The following is a 27,453-nucleotide window of genomic DNA, read 5'->3' as shown; positions in this document are numbered from 1 at the left end:
GTGGATGGAAATTTTTTGAGTGAACGGAGTGAGAGCAGTGATTTTTTTGTGCAATTGGGTGTATCTTAGCAACATGAAATGCTTTCACATATTATTGGCTGATGTTAGAATCTAATTCATTAGTAAATAATATTTATTCAGTTGATGTTTTGTAGTAATATGGTCTGAAGAAGCAATTGTTATTTGTGAAAGCGCTTACCATTTATTAAAGTTTTAAGCAGTTTTTTATCGGCATGCGTTCGCTCTTTATTTTAATTGTTCTTGTTTCCTGACTTGAGCTGTGTTGTTTGAATTACACATAATTGGACTTCAGCTGTGTTTGTGTGTTGTTGCAGTCATTATTTTGGTCCTACAGTTTTGTTAAGTTACAGAGAGAGAGAGAAAGAGGAGGGGGGGCGAGATAACCTGTACTATTTAAACAGAATGTCAGCATATACATTTAGCAGAGCAGCCTGCAAGAGCAAATCCAAGAGAAGGAATGGAGTTATAAATTGCAGCCTGAAAGTTTTAGAAAGCCAGACATAAAGTTATCATTACAACTTTTATGTATTGCAGAGCAGAGAGCAGAAGTGACTAGTATAATTTAGAAAACAAAGAATGTCTCACTCTGATGCTATGAAATTAGAAATTGCAGGAAAATACATAACTTAAAAAGAATTCTTGACTTTCTGTCAAGCTAAATCTGAAAACTCCAGGAATGGAGAATTCTAAGCAGTTGGTCACTGATTGCTGAGAAAAAGACATTTAACAGCAAGAAAGACTTAACTAGTATAGTAAATGAGGACAAAAAAGGTGCCTAGTTCATAGGTTCATAGGTTCATAGGTTGGTACTAGGCTATCAGCCCTAGGGCCTATACAAGCCTAGCCATAACAATTCCCTGGCTATTTCTTCCCACATTATTTACTTTCCTGGACCCCTGTCTAGCAGGACGACTGACGTGATCCCTGGGGTGAATTTCCTTTCTCCCATCCAATCGTCAAGGTTCCTCTTGAAGAGGTCCAAAGAGGCACTCTGCTTGACATGTATGGGCAATCTATTCCAGAGTCTGGGGAGTCTCTGGGTCAGGAACCTATCCCTCCAGCATGTTTTGTTTATTGTGATGACAAGGTTTAGATCCCTGGAGCGTGTAACTCTGAGGGATTGGGATTTCTTTAAGTGTAGCATGTCCAACAGCTCTGGGTTTGACATGGCCTTGTATGTTAAGCAGAGATTGCCTCTGAGTAGACGATATGCGACAGAGTATAGCTGGAGTTTTTTAAGGCGGTCAGCGTGGGGCATCTGCTTTAGGCCTGTGATTCTTTTAGTGAGGTATTTCTGAGGCCTTTCCAGTTGTTGCAGATGTCTTGAGAGGTACATACCAAATGGGGCGTTGTATTCTATAATGGGTCTAATGAGGGATGAGTACAGTGGGACAATGACCTCCTTTTTTCTGGATGAAAAGAGCTCTAAATCCATTCTTGTCAATATAAGACTGAAAAGTCAAGTAAGGGAGGTGTGTAGGCAACAGGTATCTGTATGTAAGGGAAAGACTGAATCTGGAAATACACCCTTTGGGAGACATGAACTTGACATAATGGTTAAGGTCTTTGCAAAATGTACAGAGTTTGATTTTGACCTGCAGACAATGCCTGTGTGGAGTTTGCAGCTTTCCTAGTTCTCTGTGGGGTTCTCCCCCCATACACCCCTCCAAATAATTAAAAAAAAGCTACCAAGTGTTTCCACTTCAAACTCGCCAAAGAATTGAGTTGTGGGCAGGAGCACAGACTCTAGATGGTGTTTATCTGGGTAAAAGTTGTAAAGACTAACTGCTTTAAGCATCAACTGTGGTGTGCAGTATCCTTTAGACAGGAACACATATCACATGCTGTACATAACAGTGATGGACAACATTAGCAAACAGGTCTTATGGGACAGATCAAAACAGTTGCTGTATGCAGACAGTGTGGCATTACACACAGACTTTGATGGAGGTTAGAATGCAATACTGAAGATGTAAAGAATGGGACTGAGAACGTGTAAGACAGTTATAATGGCGGCAATTGGGGGAAATTGGAAGACATTGAGAACTGAAATAGAAGGGAAAATTGTAGAACACATTAAGAACATTAAATAGGTAGGAGAAGTGGTTGAAGAAAAGGGAATTCTGAATGAGGAGGTCAAAGCTAGAATAAGAAGGGTCTGCAGCTAAGTTGCACAGAATGTCAGGGGTAGTGTATGACACAAGAATGCCAAAGAAGCTGAAAGGTAAGGGTGTACAAAATGGTGGTATGACCAGTAGTACTGACCTGGCAGTGAAGGCAGAGCAGTTAAGGAAGCTAGAAGTGATGGAGATAAAGGTCATAGGGTCATAGGTTGGTACTAGGCTATCAGCCCTAGGGCCTATACAAGCCTAGCCATAACATTTCCCTGGCTATTTCTTCCCACACTATTTACTTCCCTGGACCCCTGTCTAGCAGGGCGACTGACGTGATCCCCGTGGTGAATTTCCTTTCTCCCATCCAATCGTCAAGGTTCCTTTTGAAGAGGGCCAAGGAGGCACTTTGCTTGACATGTATAGGCAATCTATTCCAGAGTCTGGGGAGTCTCTGAGTCAGGAATCTATCCCTCCAGTATGTTTTGTTTATTGTGATGACAAGGTTTAGATCCCTGGAGCGTGTGGCTCTGAGGGATTGGGATTTCTTTACGTGTAGCATGTCCAACAGCTCTGGGTTTGACATGGCCTTGTATGTTAAGCAGAGATTGTCTCTGAGTAGACGATATGCGACAGAGTATAGCTGGAGTTTTCTAAGACGGTCAGCATAGGGCATCTGCTTTAGGCCTGTGATTCTTTTAGTGAGGTATTTCTGCTGCCTTTCCAGTTGTTGCAGATGTCTTGAGAGGTACATACCAAACGGGGTGTTGTATTCTATAATGGATCTAATGAGGGATGAGTACAGTGGGACAATGACCTCCTTTTTTCTGGATGAAAAGCCCTTAGTGATGAGGTGTGCCACATAGAAGGATTTCCTGACTGTTGTGGCGATGTGGTTATCGAAGGTGAGACCACTGTCCACCTGTGTCCCTAAGTCTCTTATTACACTTTCGGTGTTTAGTGTACTGCCACCTATATGGTAATTCATGGGTACATGTTTTTTCCCAAAGGGGATAACTGTACATTTCTTGACATTGAGCTTGAGCCCATGGCTTTGGCACCAAGCATCTGTTCTGTAAGGCCCTTTTGTAGAGTATCCACATCATTTGGGGATTCAATAATGGCTCCCAGTTTGCAGTCATCTGCAAACATTTTAGCCAGAGTCCCTTAGTGTTGGCCTGTACTTCAGAGAAGTAGATGCCAAACAAGAGCGGTCCCAAGACTGAACCCTGAGGTACTCCACTTGTCACTTGTCTGGAGCTGGATTCGGAGTCGGCTACTTTTACAGTGTGGGTTCTATCAGTAAGACAGTTAGCAACCCATTGGGTGACGTAGGGATTAATGCCCAGCTTAGTAAGTTTATCTATGATTCCAGAGTGGGGGATGGTGTCAAAGGCCTTGGCAAGGTCTAGATAGGCTGTGTGGACCACCTTACCCTTGTCCATGGCTCTGGAGACTGAGTCGAAGAAGTCAGTCAAGTTCAGGAGACAAGATCGGCCCTTCACGAACCCAAACTGGGTGGGGTCCAGTGTTTGAAGGTTGAAATGTCTTTGTTTATAAGTTCCATGATAATACGCTCCATGGCCTTGCAGATAAGGCTTGTCAGACTGATGGGATGGTAGTTTCCGGGATTCAAGGTGGATCCCCCCTTGTGGAGTGGGATAACTGTAGCTCTCACTCAGTGGGCACAAAACCTGAGGTGAGGCTATGATTAAACATGACACTTAGATGAGGTGCCAGTTCATATTGTAGTTCATGTAGTACACAGCCCAGGATGTCATCTGGTCCCATGGATGCTGTATTCTTAGCTTTGGAGAGTGCGTTTTTTACCTGTGTTGCCATTATTACCGGAATTTGGCAATCTTCCGGTATTGAGATGGACCATTTAGGGGGTGGGGGGTGAAGTTGGCACTGAATCGATCTGCCAGGATATTGGTAATATCCTTGGGATCAGTATATTTAATGCCATTCTGTTTTAGGTCAGAGCAGATCTGAGCATTGCCATTTAGATTCTTGACATAGTTATAGAATACCTTGTGATTGTATTTGGAATCTTTGGCAATTTTATTTTCGTAGCTAGCTTTGGAGGATTTTATGAGGGATCTCAGTTTCTTACTGAGGCTGGTAAGGGAGTTTTTCGCATCCTGGGATTTTCCTCTTTTCTGCAACAGTTTCTTCCTTTTGTTGTAAAGTTTGTTTATGGCAGGGGACCACCAGATTGGCTTTCTTTTTTTGGATGAGAGCATCTTGGTTCTATTTGGGATGGCACGATTCATGCATGAGTGGATGTGCTCGTACAGTGCCTTAGTGTAGGATTCAGCAGTTGAACATTCAGTTCCCATCTGCATGGGTGTCATGAAGTTTGTCACTTCTGACTTGAGTAGCATGAAGTTGGCTTTGGAGAAGTTTTTTTATGGAGGTTTCCTTACTGGGGGGTGTGGGTGGGATGTGGATGTTAAAGGTGATTAGCTTATGGTCAGACCTGACTAACGAGGGGGTGACCATAGGTGTGGAGCATCGATTTCCCATGTTGGTAATGACCAGATCTAGGATATTGGAGCCCCTGGTGGGACTATGGATTAGTTGATTCAGGGCATTGGAATTTATGAATTCCAAGAACCGTTGGGCAAAGGTGTTGGCACATGAGTAGTTTTCCCAGTTAATGGCAGGATAGTTAAAATCACCCAGTATTAGGGTGTTTGGTTCTATCTTAGTATTTTCCAGCATGTTTAGAAAGGTGTAGTGAGAATCTTGGGGTATGGTGGGGGATCTGTAGCAAGCTACAATTTGGATTGCAGTCTTACCTAGTGTTAGTTGCACCTGGAGAATTTCAGACACATTGTGTTGGGCAACTAGCCTGGTGGTGTGAATATCCTTGGTGAATATTGACACTCCTCTACCTTTAGTGTTTCGGTCCTGCTTTGGTGGCCGAAAAGTGTGGTAAGAGTTATAGCCTGGTATTGCAGAGGTGCTCTCTGGAGCCTTGAACCAGGTCTCAGTTACTGCACATATATCGATGTTCTCCATTTTTAGGAGTGCCTCGAGGGAGTGCATTTTGAGGATTAGACTTCTAGCATTGAGTAGCATTACCTTCAGATTTTGCATGCTTGTACCTGTTACGGTGGTGGTTTTGTCCTTTGAACTTTGCCTAAAAAAGGCACTATAGGGGTGGCAAGAGCCTTAACCAGTAACCTGAATCCCAGGGGCGACAGGGTCTGTTGATCATGTTGTCCCAGGCAGACAGATACTGGATCCCCTTTGAATGACACCAGAAGCTTAGCCAATCGTTGAAGTCAATCATTTTGTCCTTATATTGTGGTATCATTCTGGGTGAAGGCAGGATGCTACTCAAGGCTAGGGTCATACCTGCCTGGGCAACATGATCTGAGAGCTCTTCCATGTCTCTTTTCATGTAGTCCAGGGAGGTACGTCTCAAGTCATTCACTCCAACACAGACAATGACAGAGTCATATTTGTACTTGTTGTGGAGTGACTTGAGTGCATGCGTTATGTGGCGGATCCTGGCACCTGACAGGCAGCTGACTGTAATTTTCTACTTGTTCAACCTGGTGAGTGGGACATCAGTGTGCCAGACTATAGAGTCACCTATGACTAAAGTGTTAGGTAAGTTATCTTGCCTTAGGGGCTGTTGCTGGGTGGCACACTGGTGTTGTGAACTATGTGACACTTAGGTTGTGATTGGTGTTTGTTTGCATTTCACCTTCAGAGGTCGTTTTTGCTTGGGCAGGTTACAGCTAAGGGCCTCTGCATATGTGGATTTAGTGTTGCTATATGTGGGTGTTGGTGGTGTGGGTTTAGAAGGGCTATGTGTTGCTTGAGATGTAGTGTGGGTGTTAACCTTCTACTCTTGACGGTCTAGCACAATCTTGGGTGGAGAGAGCATTGCTTCCATTTTGGCTATGAATGTGCATCTCTCACAGGTTGTAGTGTTGGGTGGTAGGAGGAGAGGGTTGTCTTTGTACATGAGGTAATTGCTGCATTGCCCCAGTATGCCCAGATTCACCAGGTGGACAGGACAAATCACCGGAAGCTGACCCTTGGACATGCCTGGTTTGGTGCCTTTTTTTTTTTTTTTTTTTTTTTTTTTTGTAAAGTACAGGAGCTGTTTTCCCTTACCTTAGCAAGGTACTTTGCAATTATAGGCTGTTTAGTGCCTACTATTAATTTCTCCTTATTAACAAGGAGAGTTGAGTGTTTGTATCAGTTTAAGGCTTCCTAGTGCTTTCCAGCAGGTATTAGAGCAAGTGCTAGTCACAGGGATGCTTAAAGGTAAGATGAAAAAAATGCACACTGCAGTGTGCACTAGAGAAGTTAGATGTGACAGTAGGTAACTTAAGTTTTACCTGTTTAAAAAGTTAAGGTTTAGTGGACAGTTACTATTTTTAAAACAGCAAGATGGATTGAAAGGGGTGGTCACTTTTGTATTCTGGTACTATGGAATACAGTAGGATGGTCAATAAATTTAAATAGTTGAAGGGGAGGGATTTCAAAAATGATGATTTTGTGATTACTCACACAACCCAGTGAAAGTAGAGAGGAAATGAGATATATTGTCAGATTAACATAAGAGGCAGGCAACTAGAAAGACAGTGGTATTTAACAAGACAACCGTAACTGGGTGAGAGGGTGGGAAAAAAATTCTGCCTGACTCAGAAGAGACAGAGCTGTGGTCTCTTTTGAAGTTTTAATATGCTGTTAAAGCAGAATGCAAGTAAAACACAAGGTAAAGAAAAAAAAAAGTTAAGGTTTAGTGGAAAGTTATTATTTTTAAAACAGCAAGATGGATTGAAAGGGGTGGTCACGTTTGTATTCTGGTACTATGGAATGCAGTAGGATGGCCAATAAATTTAAATAGCTGAAGTCTCAGTGCCTGAGACAGGTGGTAGGATGTTCACCATGGGACAGACAAAGAAAGGATGACATCAAGCAGAAAGCCGAGAAACTCCAGTTGCAGAGCAGGTCAAAGAGAAGACATTATATTGGTTCAGGCATGTGTGTAGGAAAGCAGAAGACAATCTTGTGAATAAGATTTGGGACAGACAGGAGGAAAGCAAGATACAACAAGAACATCCAACAATGAGTTGGATGGCTGGGATGTGTGAGCAAGATCTGTGACAGGCAGGCAAGACTGTCAAATAATTTAGTAGAGTGGTATTGAATCAAGAGAGATGGTTATGGGAAAAAGGGGGCTAATGATGCTGCTGATGCTTGAGATAGCCAATTGTTTGGTGTATTTTAAATGTGTGATATCCTAAGTCTGGTAAAATTGAAGAGCTCTCCAAGAAGATTCAGGAAGAAACCCACTCTAGAAGGCCTTCATGAAGATCAACTGATAAAGCAAGTGTGCACATGCGTAATTTGTGTCATGAGACAAAGGTCATCCATTTTACTTTGAAAAATTCAGTATCACATCTGTATACGTTTGTCTATTTCCCCATTGTATGATATAGGAATGCAGACGCATAAATTCAGTAACGGAAAAGTTTTGGGTTTCTAGCTTATATGACACTAATGAAACATAAGACTGCTTCTTGTCAATACCAAATTCTATTACTTTTTTAAATGAAAAGCATAGTAAGAAATTCAATGTTTCTCAGCAAGTAAACTGTACAAATAAGTTTTACAGAACTGCAGTGTATTAAATTAATGTTATGGCATTAAAAAAATTTTCTTCACACAAAAACAAGGTGGTAGCTGAATTACAGTGGATATAAAAAGTGTACACACCCCTGTTAAAATGCCAGGTTTTTGTGATATAAATAAAAATGAAACTACAATTAATCATTTAAAAACTTTCCCCGCCTTTAATGTGACCTATAACCTGTACAATTCAATTAAAAAATAAATCTGTTAGGGGAAAAAAACTATAAAAGATAAAAACATTCAATAAGCTGGTTGCATAAGTGTGCACACCCTTAAACTAATACTTTTTTGAAGCACATTTTGATTTAATTACAACATTCAGTCTTCTTGGGTAGGAGTCTATTAACATACACATCTTGACTTGGCAATATTTCCCCACTCTTCCTTGCAAAAGCACTCCAAATCTGTCAGAATGCAAAAGCATCTCTTGTGTACAGCCCTCTTCAGGTCACCCCACAGATTTTCTATTGGATTTAGGTCTGAACTTTGGCTGGGCCATTCCAAAACTTTAATTTTCTTCTGGTGAAACCATTCTTTTGTTGATTTGGATGTATGTTTGGGGTCATTGTCGTGTTGAAAGGTGAAATTCCTCTTCATCTTTAGCTTTCTAGCAGATGCCTGAAGGTTTTGGGCCAAAAGTGACTGGTATTTGGAACTGTTCATAATTTCCTCCACTTTGACTAAAGCCCCAGTTCCAGCTGAAGAAAAGCAACCCCAAAGCATGATACTGCCACCACCATGCTTCACCATGGGGATGGTGTCCTTTTAGTGATACGAAGTGTTGTTTTTGTGCCAAACGTACCTTTTGGAATTGTGGCCAAAAAGTTCAACCGTGGTCTCATCAGAACATAACACATTTTCCCACATGCTTTTGGGAGACTTGATATATTGTTTTCCAAATTTTAGTTGGGCCTGGTTGTTTTTCTGTGTAAGAAAAGGCTTCCGCCTTGTAACCCTACCCCATAGTCCAGACATATGGAGAATACAGGAAATTGTTGTCACATGTAGTACACAACCAGTACTTGCCAGAAATTCTTGCAGCTCCTTCAGTGTTGCTGTAGGTCTCTTGGCAGCCTCCCTGTCCAGTTTTCATCTTGTTTTTTCATCAATATTGGAGGGACATCCAGTTCTTTGCAATGTCACTGTTGTCCCATATTTTCTGTACTTTTTGATGACTGTCTTCACTGTGTTCCATGGTATATCAAATGCCGTTTAAATTTTTTTGTACCCTTCTCCTGACTGATACCTTTCAACAATAAGATCCCTTTGATGCTTTGTAAGCTCTCTGCAAACCATGGCTCTTGCTGTAGCAGGCAGCTGAGTAAATGTCAGAAAAATCCTACTAGGACAGTTGAAATTTATTTGGGGTTAATCAGAGTCTCTTTAATTAATGGCATGTGTTTACGCAAGAAGACTGAATGCTGTAATCAAATCAAAAGGTGCTTCAACAAAGTATTAGTTTAAGGGTGTGCACACTTATGCAACCAGCTTATTGTAAGTTTTTTATTTTTTTATATTATTTTCCCCTAACAGATTATTTTTCAATTGAATTGTACAGGTTATAGGTCACATTAAAGGTGGGAAAAGTTTTGAAATGATTTATTGTGGTCTCATTTTTTATATCACAAAAATGTGGCATTTTAATAGGGGTGTGTATGCACTTTTTATATTCACTGTACTTAACCCTTCATGCAAGACACAAAAAGTCATATTAAGTGGTAGTTCAACAAATGCTAGATAACGTTGATGAATGCTTTATGTCTGCTTTCAATGGAAACTTTTCATTTTGGTGGAACGAGAGTAGAAGATTGATGAATTTCCTTTCTTTCTAAATAGTTTTCAAGCTTGCGAGAAGAAAGAAAATGTGACGAAATAATGGCAGAAATAGAAAAAGAAAATTCTGGCCTTTGGCAGGTAATATTATTTAGGCTATTGACATCTGTTTTAAAACATTTGACACAACAAAATAATGTACATTGAACTTTTGTTTGACAACCAGCAAGAAGTATATTGTGCCTGGTGTGGCAACGTACAGTATAATTGTTTTGCTATTTAAAATGGCATTATATTAATTTATAAACATCTCCATGAGTATTTCCAGTTAGTTCAGAATTTTAGTATCAACTTTTTAAATGGTCATCACCAGTGTACCACTATACAATGATACCCAGCCATATGATAGTATCAGTACCTCCGAAGCAAAGAATGTGATTTTCCATTTTTTCATAAAAACACTAGTCAAGCATATTTATTAATTGTAATGCAGTTTTTTTAGTGACTGTTCTGTATTTAGTATCTGTTTTAATTTTGCATATAAAAGTTGCACTTTTAAACCATTTTTTGAAGGGAGAGTGTTGCTCCCTGTATTATCCAATGTGAGGGGAATTCATTGACATTGCAGTACCTAGGAGAAAGAGACATACTCTGAATTCACCTCACCCCTGGACTTCATGTATAATACCTTGATGGTACTTTAAATTCTACTTTTGCAAAGATTGTGAATAAACTGTGTGTGTGTGTGTGTGTGTGTGTGTGTGTGTGTGTGTGTGTGTGTGTGTGTGTGTGTGTGTGTGTGTGTGTGTGTGTGTGTGTGTGTGTGTGTGTGTGTGTGTGTCTAATATATGTGTGTATATGTATATTTACATGTGCAGAAGACTCTGTAATTTTAATGTGCAATCCAGAGAAGCATAGCTAATAAACAAAAATCCAAGTGAAAACGTTTATTAAAGGGTGAACTAATGGAAGTATTGAAGGGGTAAAGAGATGCAGTGATAATCAATTCAGTTGCTCTCCCAATTAGCAAAAGCAAAACAATATCTCTTGCTCTCACTTTCTCCTTCTCTCTCTATACATATATTTGTGTGTGTGTGCGTGTGTGTGTATGTGTGTGTATGTGTGTGTGTGTGTGTGTGTGTGTGTGTGTAAGATATAGATAAATACTTAGATACATAGATATAAGATATACATAATGTACACAAACACACACACACTCTCACACACATATTTTATTTTAGTTTTAATTTGTTCACGAGAGTACAGCCCTGATCTTAACTGATCAGTTTGTCTCAGACCAGAAAATTGTGTAGATGCATAGGTACACGTATAGTGTGTATATGTATGTTTGTGTGTGTGTGTGTGTGTGTGTGTGTTTCTGTCAGTTTAGAGCTCTTCATATACATATAGATATATAGAGATAAAAGATATACAAAAATAAGCATTGTATTGTTGTAAATATAATGACAGGTAAATCTTTGCCAGCTGGAAGTAAAAATAAATTGACAAGTTGAAACATAAGTATTTGTTTATTTTTCATATATTTACTGAGGTGAAGTACTAATCAGAGCATGACGCCCATTCTGGGTGGTAATGATAACAACATGAATGTATGGAGAACATAATAATGCAGCATAAACAGTAATAATTGATGTTTATCATTCTCACAAGCATGTGGGTTGTATTCTGCAAAGAATATAGCAACCAGACAGCTTCCAAGAGCTTTCATCCCTCCCACACTGTCACTCTAGTTGGCTAAAGGCTGAGCCAGTATTTTGCAGAGAACTATGTATACATATACAACCAGAGTGACTAAAAATATTCAGTACTGTTTGCCCCTCAACAAAAAATCGGGAAATCATCCTGAACAAACTCAAGACATCAATAACAAAAACATACCTTATACCCCACCAGAGCTATATACGGGGGGGCTACTGCAGCAATGAAAAATTTGAAAATGTAATGTTATAGGTCTTTTTGCAAGGTATTTGTGTCTTGGGGGCTTTCAGTGACTGCACCTAGTTTGCAATTGTCTGCAAACTTTGTCAGCCAGAGGGCTTTGGTTTTAATTTTGCCTTCAGAGAAGTAGATGACAAAAAGGAGCGGCCTCAGCACTGAGCTCTGAAGAACTCAACTAGTGACCGGACTTTCTGTGGAAGTAGACTCCCCTATCATGGCTTCCTAGGTCCTTTCTGTGAACCATCTGGTTGTCCAGTGGGTGACATAGGAGTTTATAACTAATTTAGTAAGCTTGTCTACAATGCCAAGTGGGGTATTTTGTCAAAAGCCTTGACCAGGTCAAGGTTGACAGTATGTACCATTACATACATTGTCACCTTCACAATAAAAAGTCCAGTGTGCAGTCATAATAGTGAACAAATATCAAGTTATTGTTGAGCAGCAGTAATACTCCTATGATATAGAAACCAATGCAGCACACAAAGCTACCAAGTAGAGATGGTCAAACCCAAAGCACGAAACACAATCCGAAGTGGAAGCACCAGCAGTTTATTTAGTACATAAACGCAAATATTCACAAGGCGTTTTCGTCCACAAGACTTATTCAGATGTAGCAAAGAAAAGAAAAAACTAGCTGTAGCATCCTTTATATCCCCCACAAGTCACTTTAATTGTTTAGTATGATAAATTGACAATTGGAAACACCCAAATTTATGCAAATACTTCACTTTCTGTAACCTTTATAGGTCTCTTTGCAAGCATGTCAATAAACAAATAAACAAATGAGCAAATTCGCAACTAACAAATCTGTTTTAAAAACATTTTAAAAAACATGTATACTAATATGTACAACATTAGGTAAAATTAAATGAATAAAAGTTTAAAAGTAGATTAAAAAAAGTAAAATGAAAGAAGCCTGAAAAAATGTAAAGCACATAAGTATTGTGGTGACCAGCTTAAAATCTCAATGTTAAATAAACAACATAATATATATATATATATATATATATATATATATGTATATATATATATATATATATATACTTATAAGTATGCATAAAATGTTTAAGTACAAAGGTATTTATGAGTATATATAAAGAAAGTGTATTCAAGGGACCTGAAAAATGTATTTAGCAGAAATGTAAAAAAGTATGTATAAAGTGTGAAGTGCATCATGTAAACAGAGAAGTGTTCCCAAAATAAAATGGGACACCTCATAATTTAGCTGCCCTTATTTTCAAGATGGGGGCAATAGAGATGTGTTTGTTCAAAGCAGGAGGCCTATTTGCTTCCAGTAGTAACTACCACAATACTTCTCTAACCTCTATTCTGGTCTCCCAGGGACCCCCTCCTAACATCCTGGTGTACCATCTCTATTACAAAAAAGCCCCATTTGACCTTTGGACATGTAAGTGTATGTTTATAGACAGTGTTATTGCCGTAATGTGTTCTGATGACATTCAGATGTTCGTAAATTCTTCTTTTCAATTTATGTGTAGTTTTTCCAATGTAGAACGCACCACATTATTTGCATAGGGCTAAATAAATCAAACCTTCACTATTACAATTGGAAAAACTACTACTTTTGACCAGATAGTCCCTCTCCATTATGTACACTGAATCCTGCTTCAGGATGTAAGAGCATTGGGCACAACGTCCACACTTGTATGTTCCTGGTTTTCTTCCACACAACTTGTGGTCTTTCTCCAATAACTCCTTAAGGTTTTTTCCTTTTTTGTAGGTAAATTTTGAATGGGTTCTTAAATAGTACCTCCAGTTCAGAATAACAACTAAACATGTCCCAGTGTTGTGCAATGATGTTTCTAACCCTTGGTGTGTTCTGATTGTAAAACATAACATAATTACCCCCAAAGGTTCCTTTCTTATCTAAATCTGAACGGCTTGGATTTTCATTGTTAGCATTATCCTTGTTGGCTAGCAAACTAACCTGCCCCATGTGTCCTTCCAACTTATCACATTCCAAAGTGTCACTTCTCAAAATGGGGGCAAATTTAGAATTTCTATGAGCTCTCACCTCAGCCATAACATCCTCTATTAAATCCCTAGGGTATTTCCTAGCTAGGAACATGTCCATCACTTTCTGGCTTTCATGTTCATAGTCCACATCCCTAGAGATCATCCTGCAACTACGAACAAATTGCCCCTTAACAATACTTCTTTTTTGTGTATAGGAATGTGAACTAGTAAAATACAAATAGGAGTTGGAAAAAGTCTCCTTCCTGTAAACATTGGAGGTGAATTCCTGTGCAATACAATCCTTTCTGATGTTAACATCTAAACAATTACTCTCTTGATTTGAAATGTGATGGGTAAATCTTAAAAAATCTGTCTGATTCAAATATTGAATAAATTCCATCAATTTTGTTTCACTACCCTTCCAAAAAATACAAATATCGTCAGGGTAGCGCTTGTAATAAATCTAGTATTGTGCGTATTCTGATTGAAAGACAAATTTTTGTTCCCAAACCATAAGGACAATGTTGGCATAGGTGGGGACACAACATGCCCCCATAGCTACACCTTGTATCTGTTTGAAGAATTTAACTTCAAAGAATAAAAAATTCTGTTCCAGAACCAGATCCATAAGTTCCGTGTACAACAGGAAGGTGTTCTGGTCTAAATTCCCATCTTGGTTAATAGCTTCTTGAAACCATTCTGTACCTATGCTATGCGGAATGACATTGAATAAATCTTGTATGTCCAAAGTAGCAAAAATAAGCGTATCTGAATACATTTTCTTATTAATGCTCTTTAAGAAGTCCCAAGAATCCTTAAGTATCCCGTTGGCATTGACCCAAATATTTTTTAACTTAAGGTCCAAGTACTTTGCCAAGTGGTACGTTTGTGATCCATTGGCAGCAACAATGGGTCTCATGAGGGGATCCTCAACATTTTTGTGAACCTTAGGGATCCCAAATATGGCAGGTATTCTGGGCTTCTCCATACTAAGGTATTTGTGGGTTTCATGGTCAATTACTTGGTCATCTAACATGTCTTTTAATACAAAATCAATTTTTCGATAGGCCAAGTTTATTTCATTCCTAGATACTCTGATGTATCTTGATGTGTCATTTAACATATTTAACATTTTGCTGGAATATACAATACTGTCCATAAGAACCACCCCTCCCCCCTTGTCTGGTTGCATTATCCTAACATATTTATTTTCCTGTAAGGATTTAATAATGTCAAATTCCTCCTTACTTAAATTACATTTTCCATTCCACTCAGTTGTGGTGTTAATTCTAATCTCCCTTTCTACCTGTAACTCAAAATTCTTTAGCTGGGGGGTGCATGGATGGATTGAATGTGCTGGGTCTCCTAACATCCGAACCCATGTTACCATTGTGCTGTCCCTGAAATACAATTTCTACATTTTTCTTTCTTAAAAATGTCTTCAGGTCTATCAGTGTGTCTACTGTACTTCCCCTGTTTGAGGGAATGAACTTGAGACCTTTGCAAAATAAAGAAAAATATTCCTTAGTGACTTCTTCTCCACTATAATTGTAGATGTTAAAGTCATGAAGCCTATGACATGGTCCTTCCACTACAATAGTCTCCGTAACTTCAATTTGTTCCTGTCCCCCTTCACTGCTTACCTCCATTATTGTCTTCTGCTGTTTGGGGGACCCCTCTGAAAATATTTTACTGGGGATTTTTGCCTCAACCTGTCTGACCTCCTAAGTTCAGGGAAGTTTCCATTGTCAATGTCCTGTTGTTCCGTTCCCTCGTTCATCCTGAAGTCACTTTGTCTATATGATGTACCCCATGCATTATGCATGTAGTGCCCCTGAGTACCTGTACCCCTATTATGTCCATAATCACCCGAGTTACTTTTATGATCGGGAATTTCCCTTCTAGGGAAAGGGTAAGCTCGTTTCTTATGGTATTCCCTCAAGTTCCTATCTATTTCTCCACATTTTCTTTTAAAAATAACTTTACATTTGTCCTCCATGTATTGTTTAATCATATGATATTTCCTATTCTCACTCTCAATAGAAAACAGTAAATTATTGGTCACCACATTATTAACATAATCAATCTCCTCATACAGTTGTTGCATTTGTCTCTCATTCTCTTTAATTATTGCTGTCATAAGATCATGCCCACTGCGGTCAAAAATCTGTAATAGTTCCTCGTGAAAGGCAGATCCTCTCACCACATTGTTGGAAAACTTGTACATTCGTAACCCTTTTGGTACAATGCCCCTCGCAATACAGTCTTTTAAATAACTATTATCAATCCCCAATGCTTTGTGTTTATAAATTAAATCAGTTAATTTTTTAATATTGTTGCCATACGACATATCAAAGTCTGTCTCCCCAAATCCATCATCCTGGTGAAAATTATTAACAGTACTTTTGTGATTTGAAAAGGAATTATTTGCAGCAAGCCAGGAAGCCAGTGCTTCCAAATCAGTCCATTCATCCATTCCATTTGCTCCATAGTCTTCGTTGTTGCTCAGTCCATCTCTCCGTGTACCACATGCACAGCCGCCAGCCAGTCATAACTGCTGTCCTGCCAAGCCGTTGGAGCTTGTTGGAAATGCTCCGTTAACATTACTGAGTTTAGACAAAGCTCTGTTCCCCTTCGGGACATCGGCCCTGGATTCCCTCTGCAGTTTACCATTAGGGGGTGCCGTCACTTCCTCCCTACGCTGGTCAGTCTGTCCCAGACAAAGGTCGGCTTCCTGGTAACAGGATGGTGTTGGTACACTACCCGAAGCACCTTCCACATATGGCAAATTTTGTTCTGTCATGGCATTGCATGCAGCCCACTGTGAGCCGCCAGACATCAGTAAAATAAGTTGCACTAATTGCCCTTCCACTCTAGACAAACGCTCATTAAGTTCTACAGCTTGTTGTGCTTCCCCACCTGGGAAGCTGTCTCCTACCTGTACACCTCCATAGCACAAATAACTGTAAAAAACACAAGAGGCCAGGTACCCAAAATGTCAAAGAAACCAGTGCAGTACACAAAGGTACCAAGTAGAGGTGGTCAAACCCAAAGCACAAAACACAATCCGAAGTGAAAGCACCAGCAGTTTATTTAGTACATAAACGCAAATATTCACAAGCCGTTTTCGTCCACAAGACTTCTTCAGATGTAACAAAGAAAAAGAAAAAACTAGCTGTAGCATCCTTTATATCCCCCACAAGTCACTTTAATTGTTTGAAAGTATGATAAATTGACAATTGGAAACACCCAGATTTATGCAAATATTCCACTTTCTGTAACGTTTACAGGTTTCTTTGCAAGCATGTCAATAGAAATGCAAATAAACAAATGAGCAAATTCACAACTAACAAATCTGTTTTAAAAACAATTTAAAAAACATGTATACCTATGTGTACATTAGGTAAAATTAAATGAATAAAAGTTTAAAAGTAGATAAAAAAAGTAAAATGAAAGAAGCCTGAAAAAATGTAAAACAAATATTAAGTATTGTGGTGACCAGCTTAAAATCTCAGTGTTAAATAAAAGATAAATGAGCCCTATCTCAACATAACATATATATATATATATATATATATATATATATATATATATATATATATATATATATATATATATATATACTTATAAGTATGCATAAAATGTTTAAGTACAAAGGTATTTATGAGTATATATAAAGAAAGTGTATTCAAGGGACCTGAAAAATGTATTTAGCAGAAATGTAAAAAAGTATGTATAAAGTGTGAAGTGCATCATGTAAACAGAGAAGTGTTCCCGAAATAAAATGGGACACCTCATAATTTAGCTGCCCTCATTTTCAAGATGGAGGCAATAGAGATGTGTTCGTTCAGACCAGGAGGCCTATTTGCTTCCAGTAGTAACTGCCAAAATACTTCTCTAACCTCTATTCTGGTCTCCCAGGGACCCCCTCTAACATCCTGGTGTACCATCTCTATTACAAAAAAGCCCCATTTGGCCTTTGGACATGCAAGTGTATGTTTATAGATGGCGTTATTGCCGTCATGTGTTCTGATGGCATTCAGATGTTCGTAAATTCTTCTTTTCAATTTATGTGTAGTTTTTCCAGTGTAGAACGCACCACATTCTTTGCATAGGGCTAAATAAATCAAACCTTCACTATTACAATTGGAAAAACTACTACTTTTGACCAGATAGTCCCTCTCCATTATGTACACTGAATCCTGCTTCAGGATGTAAGAGCATTGGGCACAACGTCCACACTTGTATGTTCCTGGTTTTCTTCCACACAACAATTTGTGGTCTTTCTCCAATAACTCCTTAAGGTTTTTTCCTTTTTTGTAGGTAAATTTTAATGGGTTCTTAAATAGTAACTCCAGTTCAGAATAACAACTAAACGTGTCCCAGTGTTGTGCAATGATGTTTCTAACCCTTGGTGTGTTCTGATTGTAAAACATAACATAATTACCCCCAAAAGTTAATTTCTTATCTAAATCTAAATGGCATGGATTTTCATTGTTAGCATTATCCTTGTTGGCTAGCAAACTAACCTGCCCCATGTACCCTTCCAACTTATCATGTTCCAAAGTGTCACTTCCCAGAATGGGGGCAAATTTAGAATTTCTACCAGCTCTCACCTCAGCCATAACATCCTCTATTAAATCCCTAGGGTATTTCCTAGCTTGGAACATGTCCATCACTTTCTGGCTTTCATGTTCATAGTCCACATCCCTAGAGGTCATCCTGCAACTACGAGCATATTGCCCCTTAACAATACATTTTGTGTATAGGGATGTGAACTAGTAAAATACAAATAGGAGTTGGAAAAAGTCTCCTTCCTGTAAACACTGGAGGTGAATTCCTGTGCAATACAATCCTATCTGATGGTAAAATCTAAAAAATTAATCTCTTGATTTGAAATGTGATGGGTAAATCTGTCGACTGATTCAAATATTGAACAAATTCCATCAATTTTGTTTCACTACCCTTCCAAAAAATAAAAATATTGTCATTTATCTTTTATTTAACATTGAGATTTTAAGCTGGTCGCCACAATACTTACGTGTTTTACATTTTTTCAGGCTTCTTTCATTTTACCTTTTTTAATCTACTTTTAAACTTTCATTCATTTAATTTTACCTAATGTTGTACACATAAGTATACTTTTTTAAAATGTTTTTAAAACAGATTTGTTAGTTGTGAATTTGCTCATTTGTTTATTTGCATTTCTATTGACATGCTTGCAAAGAGACCTGTAAAGGTTACGGAAAGTGGAGTATTTGCATAAGTCTGGGTGTTTCCACTTGTCAATTTATCATACTATTAAACAATTAAAGTGACTTGTGGGGGATATAAAGGATGCTACAGCTAGTTTTTTTCTTTACTTTGTTACATCTGAAGAAGTCTTGTGGACGAAAATGCCTTGTGAATATTTGCGTTTATGTACTAAATAAACTGCTGGTGCTTCCACTTTGGATTGTGTTTCGTGCTTTGGGTTTGACCTCCTCTACTTGGTACCTTTGTGAGCTGCATTGGTTCCTTTGTCGTTTTGGGTACCTGGCCTCTTGTGTTTTTTACTCCTATGATATATATATATATATATATATATATATATATATATATATATATATATATATATGTGTGTGTGTGTGTGTGTGTGTGTGTGTGTCTGTCTGTCTGTATATTGTGTGTAGGTGTGTGTATATATATATTTATGTATATATATATATATATATATATATATATATATATATATTTATATATATATTTTATATATATTTATATATATATTTATATATATATATATATATATATATGTGTGTGTGTGTGTGTATGTATGGGATCCGTACAGATGCTCGACTGCATCTTTCACCGATTCCCAATTTGGTGAGCATACTTGCGCGAAAGTGCTGTTCACAGAAGCAGCACTTTCACGTAAATATGCTTGTTGTTCCGGTTGTACTACGGTGCAGTAAGGGAAAATTCCCTTTTCCCCACTGTAGTGCGATCTTGGAGTGAGAATATTAAAGTAGGTGAGGGTGGGGCGAGCAGGGGGGCTTGCCCCCCTGCATTCAAGTAGATTTTTTTTTTTAACATACTTTATCAAAAGCGCTTTTTCGATGAAAGCGCTTTCGTTAAAGTGTGTTTGGTGTTAATGAATTCGGGCTTTTGATCTTTTGATCAAAAGTCCTAGATCCACATAGATATATATATATATATATATATATATATATATATATATATATATATATATATATATATATATATATATATATATATAGCGTCTATATCATGTTATCAAAAGTTTACTTAATCGAATCAGTAAAGGTCGAACTTTATTGATCGATTAAGTAAAACATCAAATAATGCAAAACAAAAAACGAATAAAAAAAAATGAAAAGGTGTAGCCAGGGGGCAAGCCCCCCTACTTAAATATACCAACTCCGAGACCGCACTACATTGAGGTAAACGGAAATCTCCTCTTACGGAGATTTTCGTTTACTTGCACAATGTTCTTCACTTTCGATATTGTCGTGCCGACAGTATCAGACTCGATATTGTCAGCTTACGACAACGTGAATTAAACAATTAAACCCTATATATATATATATATATATATATATATATATATATATATATATATATATATATATACACACACACACATATGTATGTATATAAAAACATCCTTTGGATGATATGTTAAACCAAAATTCCATCTGCTTGAGTTTCTGGTAGCTCAGGTGGATTCCACAGCACCTATCAAAAAAGTAGGAAAAGTTCCCTGATGCCCTGGCCAAATTTCACTTAGTAGTAGAAGTACCACATCAGTTCTGTCCTGAAAAGAGGTAAGACTACCCCAGTTGACATAAAGATAAATAAAAAATAAATAAAAGTAAATGTAAGATGTATATAGCAACGTGTGATATATATATATATATATATATATATATATATATATATATATATATATGGGTCTACTATACATGATCGAAATTTAAAAAAGCCGAAACCCATATGGCCAAGACATATGTTCGACTTTTGAAATTTCGAACATGTAAAAAAAAGAAACAAAAAGAAACCACCTACACATTGCTAGCCCCCCTGCACCCCCACACCCCCTGCTATTTAAGTATACCAACTCTGGGATCGCACTGCAGTGTGGAAAATGGAACTTTTCCCGTTCAGAGCTATAGGGAGCTGTCCGTTCAGAAGTTTGAAATTCCAAAAGTCGATCATATGGTCTCGGACGTATAAAAGTCGGCCTTTTGGAAGTTTGATCATCTGTAGGGGACCCATGTATATATATATATATATATATATCTGTGTGTGTGTGTGTGTGTGTGTATGTATGTATATATATATATATATATATATATATATATCTATCTATATATATACATGTATGTATGTATGTATATGTTGTGCCGAAGACTCTGAGCTGATGATTCTCTTGCCATTGCTGTGTGACAAAGACTTCATGACTTTGGTAGCCTCAATGAGGATATGGATCACAGTCCAGGCTCACACTGTCTTGCATTTTCTAGACTTAATGGCCACCACGACCTTCGAGATGCTTTTTGCTTACCTTATTATGCAGGTTTTGGAGTAAACAATGAGCAGTTATTCACCAACAACTTTCTTACTGTGATTCTTCTGGCTTCAGATGCCTACCACTTTGCCTTGGAGTGATTAGACAATTTCCACCAATATTTTGGTTGGCCTTCTCTTTCTGCAGGTGAGTCCATCACATATTTTGCTGATGGAATCTCCACATTCAGGATGTGGCACTCACTCGGGCTACTACATTGTCTGTGAGTATGGCAGATTCCTTATTAATTGCTTTTGCTTGGAGAGATGTTTTAGGGGTTTCTTATCTTACAGTCATACCATTAATCTGTCATGTGACATCTAAGCAATCAAGGGAGAGTAAAATATAGACCCTGTACTGTGATGCATTGCTAGTTTTGGATTAGACCATAACCAGGGCCACATTAACCTTTTTGTATTTCATTTCCTGAGGAAGTGAATGAGATGGTACATTCTCTGAACTAATCCTCTACTGCTTTTCAGGAGCTGTGGCTGTCGACTTTGCCTGTGGTCCACATTATCTGGAATGTACTTCTTCCTATTCTTTGTAGACACAAAGCAAAAAAGAGTATCAGTGCACACTCCTTCCATCTCATGACATGAAAAGTTCCAATAGATCATAATTATTTTCTTCAGTTCTTGTGATCAAAAATGTGTGGTTTTAGGCACTTGTATGAATTGCACTATAGGAAAAACTTGTTCCTCTCCTTGTCAAGGATGTCTTCCTTGGTTGGGGTGACAGTTTACTCTACCTGAAGGACTGTTTCCTAATGTAGACTACAACTGACCCTGACAGATCATTCATTCATCGTGGGTCTCAGATGTTTCTGAGGCTGCTGTGAAGCAGTATTCTACATGACATGCCTATAGCCTCTGGTAGAAACAGTTCTCAGTTTGGGGAGAGTGGTATGTTATACTCCCTCTTCACTCAGCTTATACATGATGTTAGAGTGTATTGTCACATTTGTCATGCATCTTTGTTTTAGGGTTTACTTCATTTTTGGATGTACTCCTGATTTCAAAGCTGTAAGTGGTTTGAAAACAAAACAATGATTATGATATTTTTTGGTGTTTTAGTTGCACTGTTAACTTAATTTTATCATATGACCACACTCACAGAATGAAGTCAACATAGGAATTGGCAATGATTTATACATATAAGCAAAGCATTCTGTGTAATCAGAACCACCATACTTCTTTAGAGGAAGAGCTGCTTACCTACATTATGGGCTGAGTAATAAATCATCGCATGTGCTAGTTTTCAGTGTATGTTATTCCACTTGTTGGACTTAGCCAAGAAATTGTCAGACTAGGAAATAAAACTCCCCTGTTGCAGCACTTAGCATGAAAAAGTAGCAGTTTATGCACTAGTGTAAGTAGTGAGGCATTATGGGTTCAGTCTTTAATGAAGACAAGGCAGGGGTTTTCAGCTTCATTAAAATGTTGAAGGACTGTTCTTATCAATAAAAGTAAAAGCAAAGTATAACACACTTTTGGAATCAAACTCTGTATAATTTGGAACTGTATATGGTGAAAGGTTTACCTCCGTCGCCAAGGGTTTGTTTTTTATTTTTCTATGGACAGTGTGACAAAACAGTTTACATATCACACTCAGTTGTATGATTGGGGTATCAGTTATTCTATTCTATTCTATTCTATTCTATTCTTAAGCTGCAAGTTTCTGCTTTTTCTTCTCAAGCAAAGTTGTAGCCCAGAACCTGTTGGTTAAGCAGTTATTTTAAAAGTGCTGCATCTTTGTCTAATTTTGAAGAATCCCTCATTGAGGCTTGATCTGTGTGATCAACTTATTTGTCTGTCCACTTTATGGCAATTATAGCTTGGTGGTATTGGAGCTCATCTCTATGCATAGGATCTCAAAACTTCTGGCCCTCATTTGTAAAGAACCATATTTGATTTTCACAGAGATGAGGTATCCTTTGGGATTAACCCATATTTCATCCTAAAACTGATTTTTGCTAGAGCAGTTTCTTCTCAATATTTGGAGGCTAGAAACCAGAAAGAAACACGTCTTTGCATTATTAGATGTGGGGAATGTAAATACTAATGTGCTGTGATTTGAATGCCATGTGATGTATAGAAGTTCCAAAGAATGCAGTTTTCAGTACAGACATCATAGAGTGAAGACCGCATTTATTACAGTTGTGTGCTATTTATTTAGCCTCCTGGCATGATATGGAAACATCCTGCTAGAACTGAAGAAATACATCTTCAGCAGTGAAACTTATATTTGCTAATAAGAGTTTTTATGGAAGTGTAACTCTCCTTGGAAATATGTCTCTGCTGCAGCCACCAGGATTTCTATCATTACAAGGGAATTTGGTTGAAACCTGGATGTTCTCGATTCAGTAATTTGATTTATTCCTCAGCACGTGGACACCATTGAAAAGGGCACATTGAAAAAAAACTGAAAGATGATATGAGACTTCTGCTTTGCAGATCCTTATATCCATATACACAGAGTTACATTTTTTTCATAATAGCGCTCTCACCCAAGTAGCAGACATACCTGATAGTTCCCAGTTTTGCTACCTATTAGGCCCATGTCTAGTAAAATGTATCAGTACTCCATGTCACAGTAGTCACCCTTCTGTACCTGCCATCAGAACCTCAAGCAATATTTAAAACCAGTTATTGAAGGCAGAACAAATCTGTAAATCCTCACACAGCAAAGAGTAATGCCCGCATACAAATGGTGTGTTAGCAGACTCGTAAATTAAAGTTAATATGTTTCACAGGAATTTGATGGTGTTTTTTTTCCTCTGAAACTTGGATAGAACATTAAGACGTATGCAGTCTAAGAAAATTTTCCTTCATAAAGTAATAGGAATAGTTGATACATTTGCTATATGGTAAATAGCCCTCCCTGTGCTGACACTCCGTGATGCTTTACATGTTCAATGAATTATTTCACACAACTGCCTTAGAAATAATTGTATTGTTATGTTAGTTAAATTACAGTATGTTTTAATAGTGAGGCTGTATTGTACTGAACATTTTTTCTATAGTAACAAAATTTCCTTGAGTTGAAGAACCTTGAAAACAATTAATTAAGGTAAACAAGCGGGATGCAAACTGCAAGGACTTAAAAGACATACAAGGATAGGGTCGCATGTTTTGGAAATTCGAAGAAAAGTTGAGACGAATGCCTGAGCAAACACATTTTATCTGTGGGCCCTCATCATAAGTTTAAGTTTAGGGTTTTACAAGTTGTCCATCGCAATGCAAGAGGAGGTGACTTAGTGAATAAAACAGAGATGATCGAATATGACTGGATTAATTACCTACCTGCTATACTTTTAATTGTATGTTTAAACACTATGCTTATGTAAATATCTTATGCAAGCATATGTTATCTGCTATATTTTATAACTGTATGCGTAAACTACAATTTTCATGTAAATATCTTACGTTAGTAATTGTTTATGCAGCTTTTCTTCCCGGGCCTCATCCAAAAACAGACATATCTGTCCAATCGGACCTCCCCAGTAAACAAATGTAAAATAAATAAATAAATAATTGCATTATTTCAGGGCTGATAAAATGCCAGGATTGAATATTGCCAATAGTATTAAGCCCATATTGAAAAACAGACTTCAGTATGCATATAAGTAGCATTTGTTTTTATTTTTATCATAATATTTAGTATAATACTAGTTAGTATAATTATTAGTAATGCTTATAATATGTAATATATTCTTTAATTATGTTTGTATTTTATTAGAAATTTCCTTTTATTTAGTCCTGAGCTTGTTTTTATATATGTGCGTGTGTTCCTTTTACTATGCTGTTTTATTTTAACTGTATCTAGCAGTTTGCCATCACAGTGTCGAGGTGCACATCTGCAACGGCAAATGTGCGAAAGGCTGTTGTCAGTGGTTTGTATTAGCGAACCAAAAAATGCTGAAGTCCCAAAAGAGCAAATGCCAGTGTGCATTCGCTGTTTTGTAAGGTTGGCATTCTGAGTGGAGATCACACTACAGTGGGGATTGGGACACGTACCCGTTCCCTCACTGTAGTACAACCTCATAGTCAGTATAATTAGCAGGGGGTGCAGGGGGGGCTTGCTCCCCTGCATAATGGTTGTAGAAGACATCTGGAAGTGACAGGTGTTTTGAACAAAGTTAACATTCCCGGACTGTCGATATTTGTTGGGTTGCAGATTTGCTCATGTTCTTCGTGTTTCACTGTTGCAGTCACCACATTCAGTCGCACATGTGTGCTGCGACATTGTGATGGTAAACCATATCTAGCTATTTAATAACCCATGTGATTTTAAGAATGTGTATGATTGGCTGGTATAAATATTTAAACACTGTGAAGATAATGAGATGTGTAATTGCTTTGAGAAAGAGTTTTGTAACTCAAAAGCTTTGCTCTGTTTGATTATTTTACTCATTAAAATAGTGTTTGGCATTGAGCTCCTGTAGTTTTTTCTTGGATATTAGTGCAAGAAAGGCAGTATCTTGGGCTGTATCATTGGCACCCATAGTGAGCTGAGGGATGTAATGTTTTCCAAATCAAAAGTGCTGCTGTGGGTGCATTTGGTGTGTGGGGAGGGAGACTAGGGCAGAAAAAAAACAATTAAGTCTCTGAAGTAAGTAGTGACGTTATTCGTGTTTCACTGTTGTAGTCATTACATTTGGGTAATCTGCTGGCAGGTTGCCCTCATTCAGCCTGAATATCAAAGTCTTGGGTCCTGCGTCAGTTGCTGTCTCCTCTTCCATGACATCATGTCGTCAGGGGTATAAAACATGCAGCCGATGCCATTTTCTTCAGTCTTTCTTGCCGCGCGGTGCCCAAAGCAGAAGCAATTCGTAAGTGTTGGTCGGCCGACTCCTGAAATTTTCGCATTCGAGTTTCAGAACCGAAGTCTGTTATTAAAGCTAAGTACCCCGTTGGGGAAACTTTTTCTTGGTCCTTACCGATGTCAGTAAAAGTTAATAATTGCATTACTGGTGGGAAGCAAATACCTCATAAGGATTTCCATTTGTACTGTATTCCTTGCCTAGGACCAGATCATAACGTGCCTTGCTGTCTGTTTTGTGCTAGATTTAACCAACGGACTATTAAGCGTCTGTATATATTTGCTTCAAAATATTTTGGAAACAGATTTAACTACCCTGAAATGTTGTCAGATAGCAATCCGACTACCGGAGTTCACAAAAAAACGCAAAGAAAAGGACAGAGACAGACTGTCGAGGTCCAAAACCGACGACTAAGCTTCTCCTAAGCCAGTCACCGGTTCGCCGGTACTCAGCACTTTCGCAGCCCCTGATACCCGCTACTTTCAAGTTGCAGGCCTCTACTGAGACACATGTGGAGTCTGGCATGCCGCGAGATTCACAGAGTATTGTACCCGCGGATGTCTCTCCCTCGGATGGGTCCGGAGCCGCTGAGCAGACATTTGCCGCTAACAAGTGAAGACGTGGTCTCGAGCTGGCTGAGCTAAGTAGTGATTAATTTCACTAGTTTTTCTGTCAGGAATTTCTATCTTTCTTCAACAAAAGCTGTTTTAACAGCTATTCTTGTGTTTTGGGTGAGTTTGGTGGAATTTACTTAGTAAATTCTTGTGTTGTGAGTGTTGACTAGGAGTACCTCTTGTGTGTAAAGGCCTTTCCCGGTCTTTTTGATTGTAGGTGACTTCTGTTTTGTTAGGGATCTCGGATCCTTTATACTGTGGATAGTTTATCTTTCTTGTTAAAAAAGATCAAAGAAGAGAGAATTTTCTTAATAATTTACAGTGTTTATACTGTGTTTTGGACTTTAATTCACCGGAATGTCTCAGGTACCTAGGCCTTCAGGCTTTAAAAAGTGCACCAAGTGCAACTTTAAAATGTCGATCACAGATGACAACTCTCTCTGTGTTTATTGTTTGGGTGCTAAGCATTTGCAGGAGTCCTGCAGCGTGTGTCACGCTTTTTCCTCGAGGGTCCTCCAAGAGAGGAAAAATAAGCTCATATTAAAAGGTCTTGTAAAACCCTCCTTCGAAGAAGCTTTAGCATCCTCTCCTTCTCCGCTAAAGAAAGGCGTCGGCTCCGACCAGTCCGTCGGATCCGACCGCCAAAAGACATAGGCAGGCTTCTCCTTCGCTCCAAGGACTTCGGAGCCGAGGGCGAACGGTCTGCCTCGATGCCACCAGTCTCGACTCCTCTGGCTTCGGAGCCGATGGCTGGGGCATCGAGAGGCGGGACACCTTCGTCGGCTCCACTGGTCTCGGAGCCGACAAAGGTTGTCCGCTCAGACACTTCCTCCTCGGCGCCAAGTCCTCCTCGGCACCGATGGAAACTAGTGTGGGTATCCCTTGGGCGCCTATAGTCATCGAGTCGCCTCGGAGCCGGTCCCCTAGCCCCTTGGGGCC

The 27,453-nt window shown here is 38.5% G+C and overlaps 1 protein-coding gene across 4 annotated transcripts in view; it reads left to right on the top strand.

Moving 5' to 3' along the window:
- Positions 1–27,453, top strand: part of CCDC27 (coiled-coil domain containing 27) — a 1,043,518-nt gene that overhangs the window by 824,098 nt on the left and 191,967 nt on the right. For all 4 annotated transcript variants that reach the window (XM_044062954.1, XM_044062953.1, XM_044062952.1 and 1 more), the window contains one exon: positions 9,633–9,710. In XM_044062954.1, the coding sequence (XP_043918889.1) occupies positions 9,633–9,710 (78 nt within the window). The remainder of the gene's footprint in view (positions 1–9,632; positions 9,711–27,453) is intronic.

The sequence above is a fragment of the Protopterus annectens genome, chromosome 2.part1, assembly GCF_019279795.1.
Source record: "Protopterus annectens isolate FY-2018-M chromosome 2.part1, PAN1.0, whole genome shotgun sequence".
Lineage (NCBI taxonomy): Eukaryota > Metazoa > Chordata > Ceratodontiformes > Protopteridae > Protopterus > Protopterus annectens.
The sequence above is the reverse complement of the archived record's forward strand: the minus strand, read 5'-3'. Positions and strand labels throughout refer to the sequence as shown.